General features: G+C 42.8%; 1 protein-coding gene across 8 annotated transcripts in view; it reads right to left on the bottom strand.

The window, feature by feature from the left end:
* The window catches only part of ZBTB46 (zinc finger and BTB domain containing 46), a 53,330-nt gene that overhangs the window by 27,545 nt on the left and 13,310 nt on the right, over positions 1–12,475 (bottom strand). For all 8 annotated transcript variants that reach the window (XM_033074811.1, XM_033074810.1, XM_033074806.1 and 5 more), the window contains one exon: positions 9,331–10,300. In XM_033074811.1, the coding sequence (XP_032930702.1) occupies positions 9,331–10,300 (970 nt within the window). The remainder of the gene's footprint in view (positions 1–9,330; positions 10,301–12,475) is intronic.

Below are 12,475 nucleotides of genomic sequence, written 5' to 3'. Positions count from 1 at the left end.
CCAAACTGGATCCTGTACTCCAACTGCTCTTCCTAAGGCAGGCAGCCAACCTTCCCTAGCTGTGAGGGCACACAGGCTCCTCTTCAGCTCCTCACTCCCCAGCAGACATTTTCTGCAAAGCTGCTTTCTCTCCCCTTGGCTGCCAACCCAAAGAGCTGCACAGGGTTATCCTGTGCCACATGCAGGACTTCCCACTTCTCTTGGTGGAATTCCTGCTGTGCCTGGCACTGCTGCCTTCCAGCCAATCATCCCTCCCAGCCTGGTGCCATCCAACAACTTGCTGAGGGTTCACAACATCCCACCACACAAGTTGTTCATGAACAAAGTCAAGCATCAGGCCTGGAAGCAGCCTGGGATGGATGCAGGCATCACACTGCCTGGGGCAGATGTTTTGGATCTCCTGCACACAGCTGGATAATTTTTAGTGTGATGGAAAACATAATTTTTTTTCCTGTTTACATCAGGGCAAGCAGAAAGGGAAGAGGTCCCAGCATCAGCAACTTCTCCCACCCCAAATTCCTGCACCCTCCCCTGCTACTCCCCCTGTGGCATCAAGACCACATGCATTGTTGTGATAGAACATGAGACAGGAACTAATATGTTAAAAATAAATTGATTTATTAAAAAAAGTTATATTTAAGTGCAGATCAGTTCCTCTATCTGGTTCTCTACGTGGCCACACAGAGATTTTCACCGGAACAGCTGCAGGAGACTGTGGGGGTGCAGTTAAGCACCAAAGGAAAGTGGGAGCCACTTAAACTCAGCTTTTGTTTCAGGTACATTGACAAAATGTGACCCATAAAAACTTAGGTGAAATAAAAGACTTAATTTTCTGAGGTTCTTCAAGCTATTTGGGTCAAGTATCTGCCTGACAGTAGATTTTATCTAGAATTCCAGGGATGATGTTTCTTGCGTAAGTTTAGGAAGGTTCGGCTTGATCTCCTTCTGTACAAAAGGCAATTAATTTTTAAACTCTCAGGGAAAAAAGAAAAAATAGCTTTCATTTCATAGAGTGTTTTTTTGATTGGGAATTAAAACAAAAAAAAAGGAGCACACAGGCTGGCAGAAAAATGACAATCTTTTACCAGCTGCTAAAAATATCCTTGAAGTTTGTATTTCAGTTCCCTCCTCCTTTCTAACAGAAATCTTCCAAAAGTGTTTCACAACTCACTATTTGCTAAGCAAACCCCAGTGTTCTCACCCACTGCAATATTTACATGGGGAAAGTGATGCCATGAGCTATATTGGGTTTGATTTGCACTATTTTACAACCATAGCAGCAGACATATGGATACAATAAATGTGCACAGCATTCAGAATCAGCTCCAACTTCCTAGAGCAGGAAACAATCAAGCAAACATAGATATTTAACCACAACACATATGACCATTAAAAACTGCCATCATGTTGAAGGGTGTAAGACATCTTAAGTGAATCCTTATAGAATTAAAAACTCCTTCTCCTTCAGGCTGTGTTTTCCCACGTCTGTTCTTTCAGGTTTGAGCCCCACTGCAGCTTCTCCACCATGACTCAAAGCTGGGACTGTCAGGATTTGAGCTCTGAAAAACACTCTCCTGCAGGAAAAGGCCAATTTCCAATGCTGCTCCTGTTTCTGGAGGGCTCAGGAGGAGCCCATGCCAGCTGAGGCTCCAATATAATTTTCCAGCCTACAGCCATAGGATGCTCACTATCTGTGTTTTACCAACAGAAACATTCTCCTCACCAGCTCTAGATAAATAAAATAAACCAGGCTTGTTCTACACAAGTATGACTTGGTTTTATGTTGCTATTCCTGCAGCATATTCTGAAAGCACAAGTGTATCCCCATCTTTGCCTTCCTCAAAACAGTAATCTGTGTACAAATAACTGGAAAATTCCCTCCACTCCTCCAGGTAACTGGAAAAAAAAAATCAATTTTCATCTCTTTCCCGTAATATTTGTTTTTCTACCATTGAATCAAGTTCTGCAGACACTTTTCTGTGGTCAGCAAAAGGAGCTGCTGGCTCAAACCCTGCTGCTTGCTGCTGCTCCCCCATCTCCTGTCAGTGACCTCAACTCAGCTGTTCCTTGGGCTGCAGAGCAAACCTGGCCAATTGCTGATCTTCCCAAAAAAAGAACAAATCCAAAAACGAGAGAAATGCTTAAACTGGGTGAGTCAATTGTTTTAGAAACAATTCTAAAATGGGATAATACAGTATCCTTGCAGGAACAGGAATGACTGAGCAGTGCAGAACCTTAAGCCACTCTTGTTACTCCAAAATATGCAGAGAATTGTACAGTAACTTGAGACTATCACTTTAAAAGTACTTCAAGCTTAACCTCTTTTTCCAAGTCTCTTAATTCAGGCAATAAAAGGAGTGACACTATTCCCTGCTGCTCCTCAGGACAGAGGCAGACACAAACATGAAGGGACAGAAATAAAACATTCAAGTACCACATTAAATATGAATATTAGCACTCATGGTATGACAGAATGGTGAGTTATAAACTCTGAAAATCCTCAGAGCAAATATTCAGAGACCAGTACAGAAAAACTTGGGTTTGATTCCCAGGCACTGCACCTTAAGAATTAATTCCTACTACATTTTAATGCAAAAGCAGCACTGCAAATAAGGAAATTAAAGTCCTGAACAGGGCTGATTGCAAAGTAGGAATAGAATTTACATTAAAACACTAAAAGCTTCTTGATTTCTCACTCATAATTTCAAAGCAAAGAACCAAAAAGGGGTAGAAAGTTTATGTAAAGTTGAGATCTCCGTAAAGAAGAGCACAAGGAACAAATAAAACAGTGAGAAGGACAATCAGGAGAGGGGAAATGCCTCTGATCTCTGGAGTTAAAGCAGATTAACAGAATCAGAACTGCTACCATGGGGAAGGAGGAAGAGGAGGAGGAGGGCTTGGGAGCCTGGGGAAAATGGAATGCAGGGTGGGGAAAGGAAACAGACACTGAGCATTGAGCTAAAGCTGGTTTAGGGTGGAACCATTTTAAAGCCAGGGTGTAGCCAGGGAGTAAGTGTGTCTGGGTTTAAAACGATGATTTTAGTTTCCAAACTTGAAAATAACCTGACCTAACCCTTCAATAACAGAAACTCCAAAGTTACTCCTGCAAAGATTGTATCCTAATAATTCCACTAGCCTGCAGTGGTGATAGGGAGAACCTGAATTATTCACTGAGCACCCTCTGCAAAATTCTCAATATGGACACAGAGATCAGTGGTGTTTGGGGTCAGGTTGGTTTTTTTTTTTCCTTTGGCTTTGCATTTTGAGGGAACTCTCAGCCACCTCCAGGCACACCAAGATTTCCAGAGAGGATCCAGAAACCTGGGCAGCTCCTAAGCCCAAGGAATGCAGGCTAAGCCGATTTTGGGCTAAGAAAGAATTCAGGGGGTGGCATAAGAGCACAGAGCTGTAACCCCTCCATGCCTGGTGCATCACTGGCCACCAGAATATCAAAATATCTCCCCAGAAAAACCCCTTCAAGTGCACCAAAGATTTTAATACCTTGCACCATAACTGCAACGTCATGGCTGTAAAAGAAGGTGGAAAATTGCAGTAATGAATTTAATTTTCCAGGTGGAAGGCAATTTGCAGTTTACTATTACCTACCCTCTAAAATACTCCAACACCTTTCCAATAAGTTGTTTTAATCCAAAACATCTATCCTGCTGAAAAAGTGATCTTTCCAAAGAGAGGCATAAAAAAGGTCTAAGCAACAAACTAAAAGTAGGAAATTATTAACATTTGAGCCTGTGTTGGTTTTTAGGACATCAGATATTCATCTGACAACTAAAATTTTAGCCAGCCCAGTTTTCAGTCATGGCTGTAACAAACCATTAAACACCTGAAGTTTTCCCATTGCAACCAGGACTCAGACCATGGCAGGTGGACTGGAGACTCTCTCTCTTCAAAGCAAAACCCATTTAAAGGAAGACAAACTGACTGTATTCTGTCCCAGCGACTTTTCTGGCAGGATTATTTCAACACTGACCACTTCCAAAACTTCTCTTAGCACCTCCTTCAATACATTCATTTCTGTATTGCAGAACACAGCAAAAATCTTTGAGAGCTCCTTAAGCACCCGAGTTCTGAGTACCAACACTACACTCATCTTCTCCCCCTTTTCTCATTTTGCAAAATCTGGATTCCTCTAGCTGGACCAACGTGCTTGCCAAATACCACAGCAGAAACAGGGGAATTTTCAGGGGAATTACTTATTTAATAATGACTTGAAAATATGAATCAAGGGAAGATCTGAAGATTTGCATTGATAAAGGGACAGAGTTACAGGAAGCCCAGTAGCTTGCTGAGAAAAAACAACTTTGTTTCAAGAATAAAAATCACCCTGTAACAAGGCAATCCACACATTCACCTGCCTGTAGTCAGGTCCAGAGACCTCACCTACAGAAACTTTGTTGGGTTCATCTGGAAGGAGCTCTTCCTTGCCTGCCTCTGAAACCTTTTGCAATGCAAGCTCCCTATGTGATCCAACTGTTCAGCATCTGTGCTCCCCAACAGCTCCTGTAATCATAATTTGCTCTCTGGAAACCAAGACAGAAAAAGGGATGGGGAATGTTGACGACAGCAGATGTCCCCAGGCTTCCTGGGGAGCTCAGCTCCCTGCAGCAGCCACTGCAGTCACACGTGTGCCATTGGAAAATGAGGCACTGAAACGGCTCCTCACCGGGAGGGAGGAAACTTGTGCATAATTAAAGATTTTGATGGGGAAAGCGTTAGAGGAACTGTGAGCTCTGCAAAGTCACAAGGATACAGCAAAGTCCTGCCTGTCCTTCCCATGGAGGTCACTAGTGTGGGCTTAGTCAAATCCTGAAGCTCTTCTTAACAGAACACAGCAATTCCTCTACATTACATCCCAAACTGTAGCCCCTTCAGAAAGGGCTGCTCTGTTTTTAAAATAATTAGCTTCATTTCACAGTCAATTGGCACACAGAAATTCACTTGCAGCTTTTGGGTGCAAACACTCAGAAGATGAGTGGGAGTATTTCCTTGGAAATAAATTCCTGAATCATAACTACCATGCTTGAACTAACACATTAATAAAGCCGTCAATAAATTCTTCAAAAGACACCCTTCAAGTGGCAGAGTTTTACATTATGTGAAGAGACAAAACCAGCAACACTTTGCTGGTTTAACAGTGAAGATACCCATTCTCTTTTCAAACATCACCTGATCCTGTAGTCCACACACTCAGGATGTATAATCCTGTAAAAATTTTATCCAGCAAGGTTAAAGGAACAGGAACCTGAGGCAAATAAACATGTTTGAGGCACAAGACTACTTCAGAATTTCATAAGCATCTTTGATACAAAGACTAACAAAGAGCAATGTGTTTCTTTAGAAAACCTATAAAATTCAAGAAAAAGGGATAAAATAAAAGGCAGACCTGCTCTTTTGGGAAGTCCATGGAGGAAATTATTTTTGGCACAATTATGAAGAAAGTTATTATTTTAAAAAGCCCATGCTTCAGTTTACTTCAGAGAACTGCTGCTTCAAGTTAATATGTCTTGGTGAGGAAAACATATATATTAATGTTTCCTACAAGGAATGACAGACTGACATCCTGAACAACCCAAACAGGATGAGAAAGACAAAACCTAATGTGTTTGATGCTAAACAGACAGTCCAAATTAATAAATAGAAACTAGCATGTAATGGTGCTCATCAAGCTTTGTGCTTGACTGACAGACCCTGAGAAACTGAGAGCTGAATCACAGCCCCAATCCAGCACCTCAGTTTTTCATTTACATTCTTTTGCAAATCCTATTTGATCATTCTTTCTTGGATGAAAAAGACAATCTTCATGGCAGACATTAACAATCTCTTGCTACTTCCATTATGTTAGATTACCATTAATAAGATTACTCCAGACACTCCTTTTTATTTTAATCTCCAATGTTGTCAGATTCAAAGACTCTCAACAGCACCCCACCAGCATATGGGAAATCAACAGACTCACAAAGAATTTTCTTACTCTTTCAATTTAAATAAAATCTGTGTCTTTTTTTGAGATGTCATTGATTTGTATTTAAATAGTCTACTTAAATATTTGGGACACTTTAATACACCTGCCTATACTGATAAGAATGTTTTTCCCACTGAAAGCAGCACAACTGCTGAGTGTGAATGAGCTGAATTGTTTCAAAAGCAAAGTTTCAGTGACTGCAATGTGCTTCTTTGTAATATAACAGCAATTAAATAATCCTATACAAATTAGAGGAACTAGGAAGCATATTTTTAATCTGTGAATATCCTGCCCTAAACAATCACTAAATTTAAAGGGTGATGCAATGGTTACTTGCAAGACTCCCCTTCCAAAAAGCCACTGAAATGCAGTGCTGTTTGCAACTGACACCAAAAGAGTACCTTGCACAATTTCAGGAGGAAGACTGAGCTTTGAAGAAGTATTCTCCTAAATCACCTTTTGCATTTCCAGAGTGCAATGTCCATGTTAGTCCAGCAGTGGAGAGGCATTTGTAAACCACACCAATGAACCCAACAAGAACTTTCAACCTTAGCAAGCAGCACCTTAAAATAACTGATTAGATCAGAAAAGTGAACGAGACTCAAAGAACAAAGAGTTCTAGGTAACTTTCTTTCCTCTTAGTTACTTCTGAACGAACATTCAACACCCATTTCCTCGTAAGAGAGTAACTTTCCATCTTAGCTGTGAACATTGCTGATAGGGACACTTCTAAATAAATGAGGGAAAAGAGAGCCCTAGACTATGAAGTCTGTTCTAAAAAATGAAACCTGACATGACTGAATCAAAGACAACTTCAAGCTGAAATTTAAACACAACCCAAATACTTGTTACAAGTCTGCACTGTGTCACTACCCATTTGCACACAAGAAAATCAATTATTCTTCACACTTAGGAGTCAAGTCTGCAACACCCCTACAGCACTGCAGAATTCTAATAGGAGAGGGAAGAACCTGAGATACCAAAACCCAGCCTAAGCACAACCCTGTAGCACTGTATACGAAGTTTGCAGGAAAGTATCTCCCACCTGCTGGATATGGGAAATACCCATGGAAGACCAGAAGACCCTACTGCTTGCAGGGCCCCAGACAGGGATGTTTTTGGGGTAGCAGGGCTGCTTTTACTTCACAGTGAAAGAGCAGCAGCCTCACCTGAATGTCTATTTGATTTCCCCCAAACCACAGGTTTACCACACGAGAGGCTGCCTGTAGACAAGGTGCTCAAGATTAACCAAAACTGAACATGCATGGATCTCAAATCCTTTGAAATCACACTGAAAAATCCCCAAAGACACCACAACTTGACCTACAACACATGCAGGGCTTGCAGGGACAATCCCTGCTGTTAAGCCCACATGAACCCATTCCACAATTTCAGGCTGCACAATGCAGAGGAACCTCCCTGTCCAGCAGGGCAGAAAGGAGAATTTCACCTGCATTCACCTCTCCAGATGGCCAATATGGGGAACTCAGGAGCAGCTCAGTCTCCACACAGCCCCCTGCTCCACATGGACACACTGCTCTCTGCCACTTGCCCCTGCCAGCACAGGCAGCCCCTGAGCCTGTGCATTTTGGACAGTAAGAAGTCTTGCCATTTATTTTTCCCTTTTCTTTTACCAGCACTATTGGAATATTGAAGTTCTTCCCCCAGCCACCAACATTCAGCTGCCCTTTTCCCACCACTGAAACCACCTCCTTTATTGGAAACTGCATTTAAGGCAAGATTTGGAACAAATAATTTGATGTGCCTGCTGACGTGCTGTCTCAGCACTGTGCTGAGTCAACCCCTCGAGCCATCTTCCCCTCATCTGTGAGCAGCCACTGCAATTTAATTCCTTAACAATTAGGAATTAAATAATCTAAGCTCCATTCAGCTTCCAGGAATACAATCTCTTCTGTTCTGCACTATTTTCCATAAAGACACTCAATTTTCCCCCATCTTTCCAAGGGGATCAGAGCTGCAGTTGTTTCTGCAGCCACTCCAGTGTGTGTGGGTCACTCCAGGTACCTGTCCAAACCCACATCCCTCAGACAGCACAAGTGGTCGAGCTCTCTTTATGGGATGCCATGGAAAATGAAAAATAGTTTCATAAGAACCAAGACCAGGCAATCCATGCTTAGTCTTCACTCAAAACAAGGATAAAATACATGCATTGCAAAAATGAGATTCTTCATAAATCACTGTAACCTTAAATTATATCGCATTTTTCTTCTAACTGATGTTTAGATTTTATCATCAGCTAATTAGAATAACTACATGCAATTATCTTGCTGCAGCAGATAACTATAAAACATAACACATTTGCAGAGTTACTGTTCAATGAAAACCACGTTTAAACTCCAGTATGTGAGCAACTTCAACCTCCTTTTTCAGACTGTAAAGACTTTCAAGGATTTCAGTACTCTTTGTATTGCTTTTCATCCAAATTTGGCAACATAAAAGTCTATAATCTCACACACCCTTCTCCTGGCTGACTTGGATTCTGGTATGCAATGAAACACAGGCTAACTCACAGCACAGACTAAGTTCTCAAAGTCAGCTTGAGAGGGTTTACTAACACACTCCCATAAGCCCTTAGAAAAAAACTCCAAACTCCTAGTTCAGAAGCATTCCTGAATCTATTTATTGCCATTGATTAATGAATCAAATGGGACAGTTACCTTGAGACAAAAAAGTAACCAGTGAAGATTCAAAGGAAGTCAAGAAAACAACTTTCTTGCTGGCTACACACTTTAAACGCAGCCACTCGTCTCAGACCACAAGTAGTCACACATCAAAATACACTTGAAGCCATAGTAATGCCTCAGAAAAACATGTTGTTCTTCAGAGGTACTAAACACTTATCCTGCCATTACCAGCAAGAAGCTGTGGTGGTTTTCTTACCCAAGAGAAAGTGACACCTGAATATCAGGAAATTCTGAAGATGGTATCAGTAAGACTAAATTACACCTGTGTGTGTGGTGTAATTACATCATCAATATATAGTGGAAGGAAAATTCTTCAACCTTGACATCAGTGTCCACACCTGCTAAAATAAATTCCTTTAACCTTTCCTCTCATTAATTCCAGCAGTTAGAGTGGTGGTTTTGGGGTGATTGATGTCATTCAAAGCCAAAACAAAACCACCACTCTTACAGGAGAGCCAACCTCCATCGAGGCTCCTGACTGAACCACGCAGTGCTTGGTGTTCTGAATTGCTGGCAACACAAGTTCCAACATTTTTGTATTTCTGGCAAGCTCCTATTTCAAAGGCTGATAAGATCATCCCAGAAACAGATCTAATTAACTCAACATTTTCAGTCTCATCCCCAAAAACTGGAAGAATGACTTACTTGGGTCTCGACTGCTGTAGGGCCATCCTGAGGCAGGCAAAAGGGGCAGCACAGGAGAATTTGCCCTGCTGTCATCCTCCACTTGCTGCGTAATATGTCTCACAGTTTCTTTGTTTTTCCTGTTCTTCCTGCGGCCCGTGGGCTGCCAGCCATCCCCCACTCCTTGCTCTGAGAACCCACTCTGTATTGCACTATCCTTGGCAGAATGCAGCTCACCCCCTCCGTAATGGGACGGTGACACCTGCTCCTCTTTGATACGCAAAGACCCATAGCCCATGTCACTAGCCCAGAGAGACTGGGACGAAATGTCTTCGTGGCTGTCTGGTTTTGGTTCTTGATCCTCCTTCCCATAACTACACCCTCCCTCGTGGCAGCTGGCAATGGCTGAGTCCCCAGAGGAGTTTGCAGGGCTTGTTCTCCGAGCTAACCAGGGGGATATACTCCTGCCAGCCACCACTGCCGAAATCAGAGCGTCCGTGCTGCTGCTGGAAGGGGCTCCCAGCTCATAATCAACGAGGTCCTCTGAGGCATCAGACTTGATGCTTATGTCCAGAGCTGCTTTGATGAAGTTGTGGCAGGCCTGCACGATGTCTGTCATCTGCAGGTAGCTGGCAGCCGACATCACCTCGATGACGTTCCTGCTGGTCAGCGCCAGGTGCGCGGAGTACATGAAGTCAATGATTGCCTTGAAGCCCTGGGCGGTGACAATGTCCAGGTGGGTGACTGTGGCCTGGTCAGAGGTTTTCTGGACCTGGCAGTAGAGGGTTTTGAAGTAGCGGCTGCTCCCCAGGAGGACGTTTTTGTGAGCCTTGAAGATCTTGCCCTCCACGATGATGCAGACGTCGCAGAGGATCCCGTGCTGCCTCTGCTCGTTCAGCTCCCGCAGCAGGTGACGGTAGTGGGAAGCAATTTCCATATCTTCCTTTCGGTTATTCATTTGGAGATCTTTATGTTTCCTCTTCCACAAGTCCTGCAGGGAGAAGGAAGTGAGAGGATTACAAAATCCAGGACGAGGTTGAGATAAACCCCAGGTTGTACCAAAAGAAGCAACAGGTTCATCTGGGAAGAGTGCCACGAATGCAGCTACTGCCTGCAGTGCCTCCACGTGCATTACAAAATGCACCTTACTTTGACCAGACTTCAAATAATTTACATTAAAAAGGACTAGATTTGAAGCCAATCCTCCAGCAGCTCATAACACCCCAGAGAAATATTTCTTTAAATTACTACAGACTTGGAAGAAAACCCATCTGAAGTAACCAGAGAACAACAGCTGTCAGTTTTTACTGTGAATTTGTTGAAGTTTGGTTTTGATAGAGATAGAGCACTTGAAACCATGCTCAGCTGCCCACAGACTACTGAGGGGCACACTGTCACACATTTTCCTCGAGGGAACAGCATTTTATGTAGCACACAGAAGAGCTGAAATCCTCAAACAGCAAGAGCTGATTGAACCCAGCACTCCCCTTGTTATACTGCCATGGAGGGGGCTATAAACATGGCTGAAAAATCAGAAGAGCAACAGGCAACTCCAAGACTACAGATCACAGAGCTTTAAGTCCCCACCCAAACTAAACTGGCACAACTATGAAAATAATGTTATTTGAAGTTCAACTACTTACAAGCAATACTTTGCAATAAACATGTTATTTTCTTGCTTTACATCTCCAAGTTAACCCATAGCCACCCTCAGATACTGAGTAGAGAAATTCTCATGACCTAAAGGAAGGATCCTTATCACCAACATAGAACTGAGAAAAATTCACAGGCCTTTTGATCACCTTTCATTAAATTTGGCAGTATTATCTGAAATAAAAGGCTACTTGGTGCCAGTAGCAAGGTATCATCTAAGTTATGCTGCAGATTATCCTCCTCTTACACTCAAAACAGAAAAAATGGTCCTAAATGTTGTCAGTAATCAGCAGTGCAAGGATTTCCAGATTGAATTTTTTCCAGTTACTATTCTTTTCAACTCCACATTTGCCTTTGATGCCACAGCTTTACAGATCCTTTGGCATTCAAATCTGCCATTTTCTCTAGCTTATACCACTTTTTTTGGAACTTACTATCAAGATTTATCTACCATGGAACAGTGGTTTAATGATCCAACTAATTAAGAGCACCAAGGTGAAGGATATCTTACTCCTTTCTGTCAGAAGCTTAGAATTTGTTCCAATATAAAAAATCCCAACTGTAGAATTGATATGAGTGTCCACATGTCAACACACAACTGTAAAACTGGACCCAGTTCCAAAAGTTATTATGTGCAGGCACACTCATCAGAAGCCTGGATTTAGGCTACTGGTTGTTACTTACAAAAAACAGAACCTCTGAGGTCGAACAGCCTAGAAGCACACATGGCTCAGTGTTAGCACTGGCATTAAGGAGGCTGTTTCCAGCCTGGAGCACCTTTCTAACATCCATGGAGTTCACACACAAATTCAGTCCCATCTGCTCAAACTGGCTCGCAGCAGTGGGCAGCACAGCCGTGATTCAGGAAGTTTCCTTGGCACATTCCAGCGTGTTTCCTGGGCTGTGGAACACAGATCCACTAGCACCCTGCCCCCTTCCCCTCCCCTGTGCTATTATTATCATCAGCAGGAGCAAAATAGCTGCAGTTTAGCCAACACTGTGGGCTAGAAAAGCACCTCCCAGCCCACAGAACATCCGCGAGGTGAGACCTCCTCCTAGAGAGCCACCTGATGATTCAAAGGTTCAAGTTATGCAAGACTGCTTCAAGCTCCTCCAGCTCTGCAAGGATGGAGCTGCTCTCTGCAGCCCCAGGAATCCTCATTTGCAAGGCCAGCTGGTCCCTGATCATTGAGAAATGTTTGCTTCCCTCAAGAGAGGAAGGACCATCTTCCTGCAACACAAACAGGCTGAACTGTGCTCATCCACTTCCAAGCTGTGCAGCTTTCCTGCAGAATTAAGCACAGAATGCACAGAGAAGCCAATCTATTTTTTCAAACTGAACTGGAAGAGGTCAATACCAGTGCAGCTGCACACACCTATTTACCACAGAAATCTGCCCAGAGACCTCAAACCAAATCCTCACGCAGACACCATCTCTGTCTCAAATAAACAAAATAAATCCATGAAAATCAAACCAACAATCAGGGTCAGGGAGTATGGAAAGAAAAAAAAA

The sequence above is a fragment of the Catharus ustulatus genome, chromosome 17, assembly GCF_009819885.2.
Source record: "Catharus ustulatus isolate bCatUst1 chromosome 17, bCatUst1.pri.v2, whole genome shotgun sequence".
NCBI lineage: Eukaryota > Metazoa > Chordata > Aves > Passeriformes > Turdidae > Catharus > Catharus ustulatus.
The sequence above is the reverse complement of the archived record's forward strand: the minus strand, read 5'-3'. Positions and strand labels throughout refer to the sequence as shown.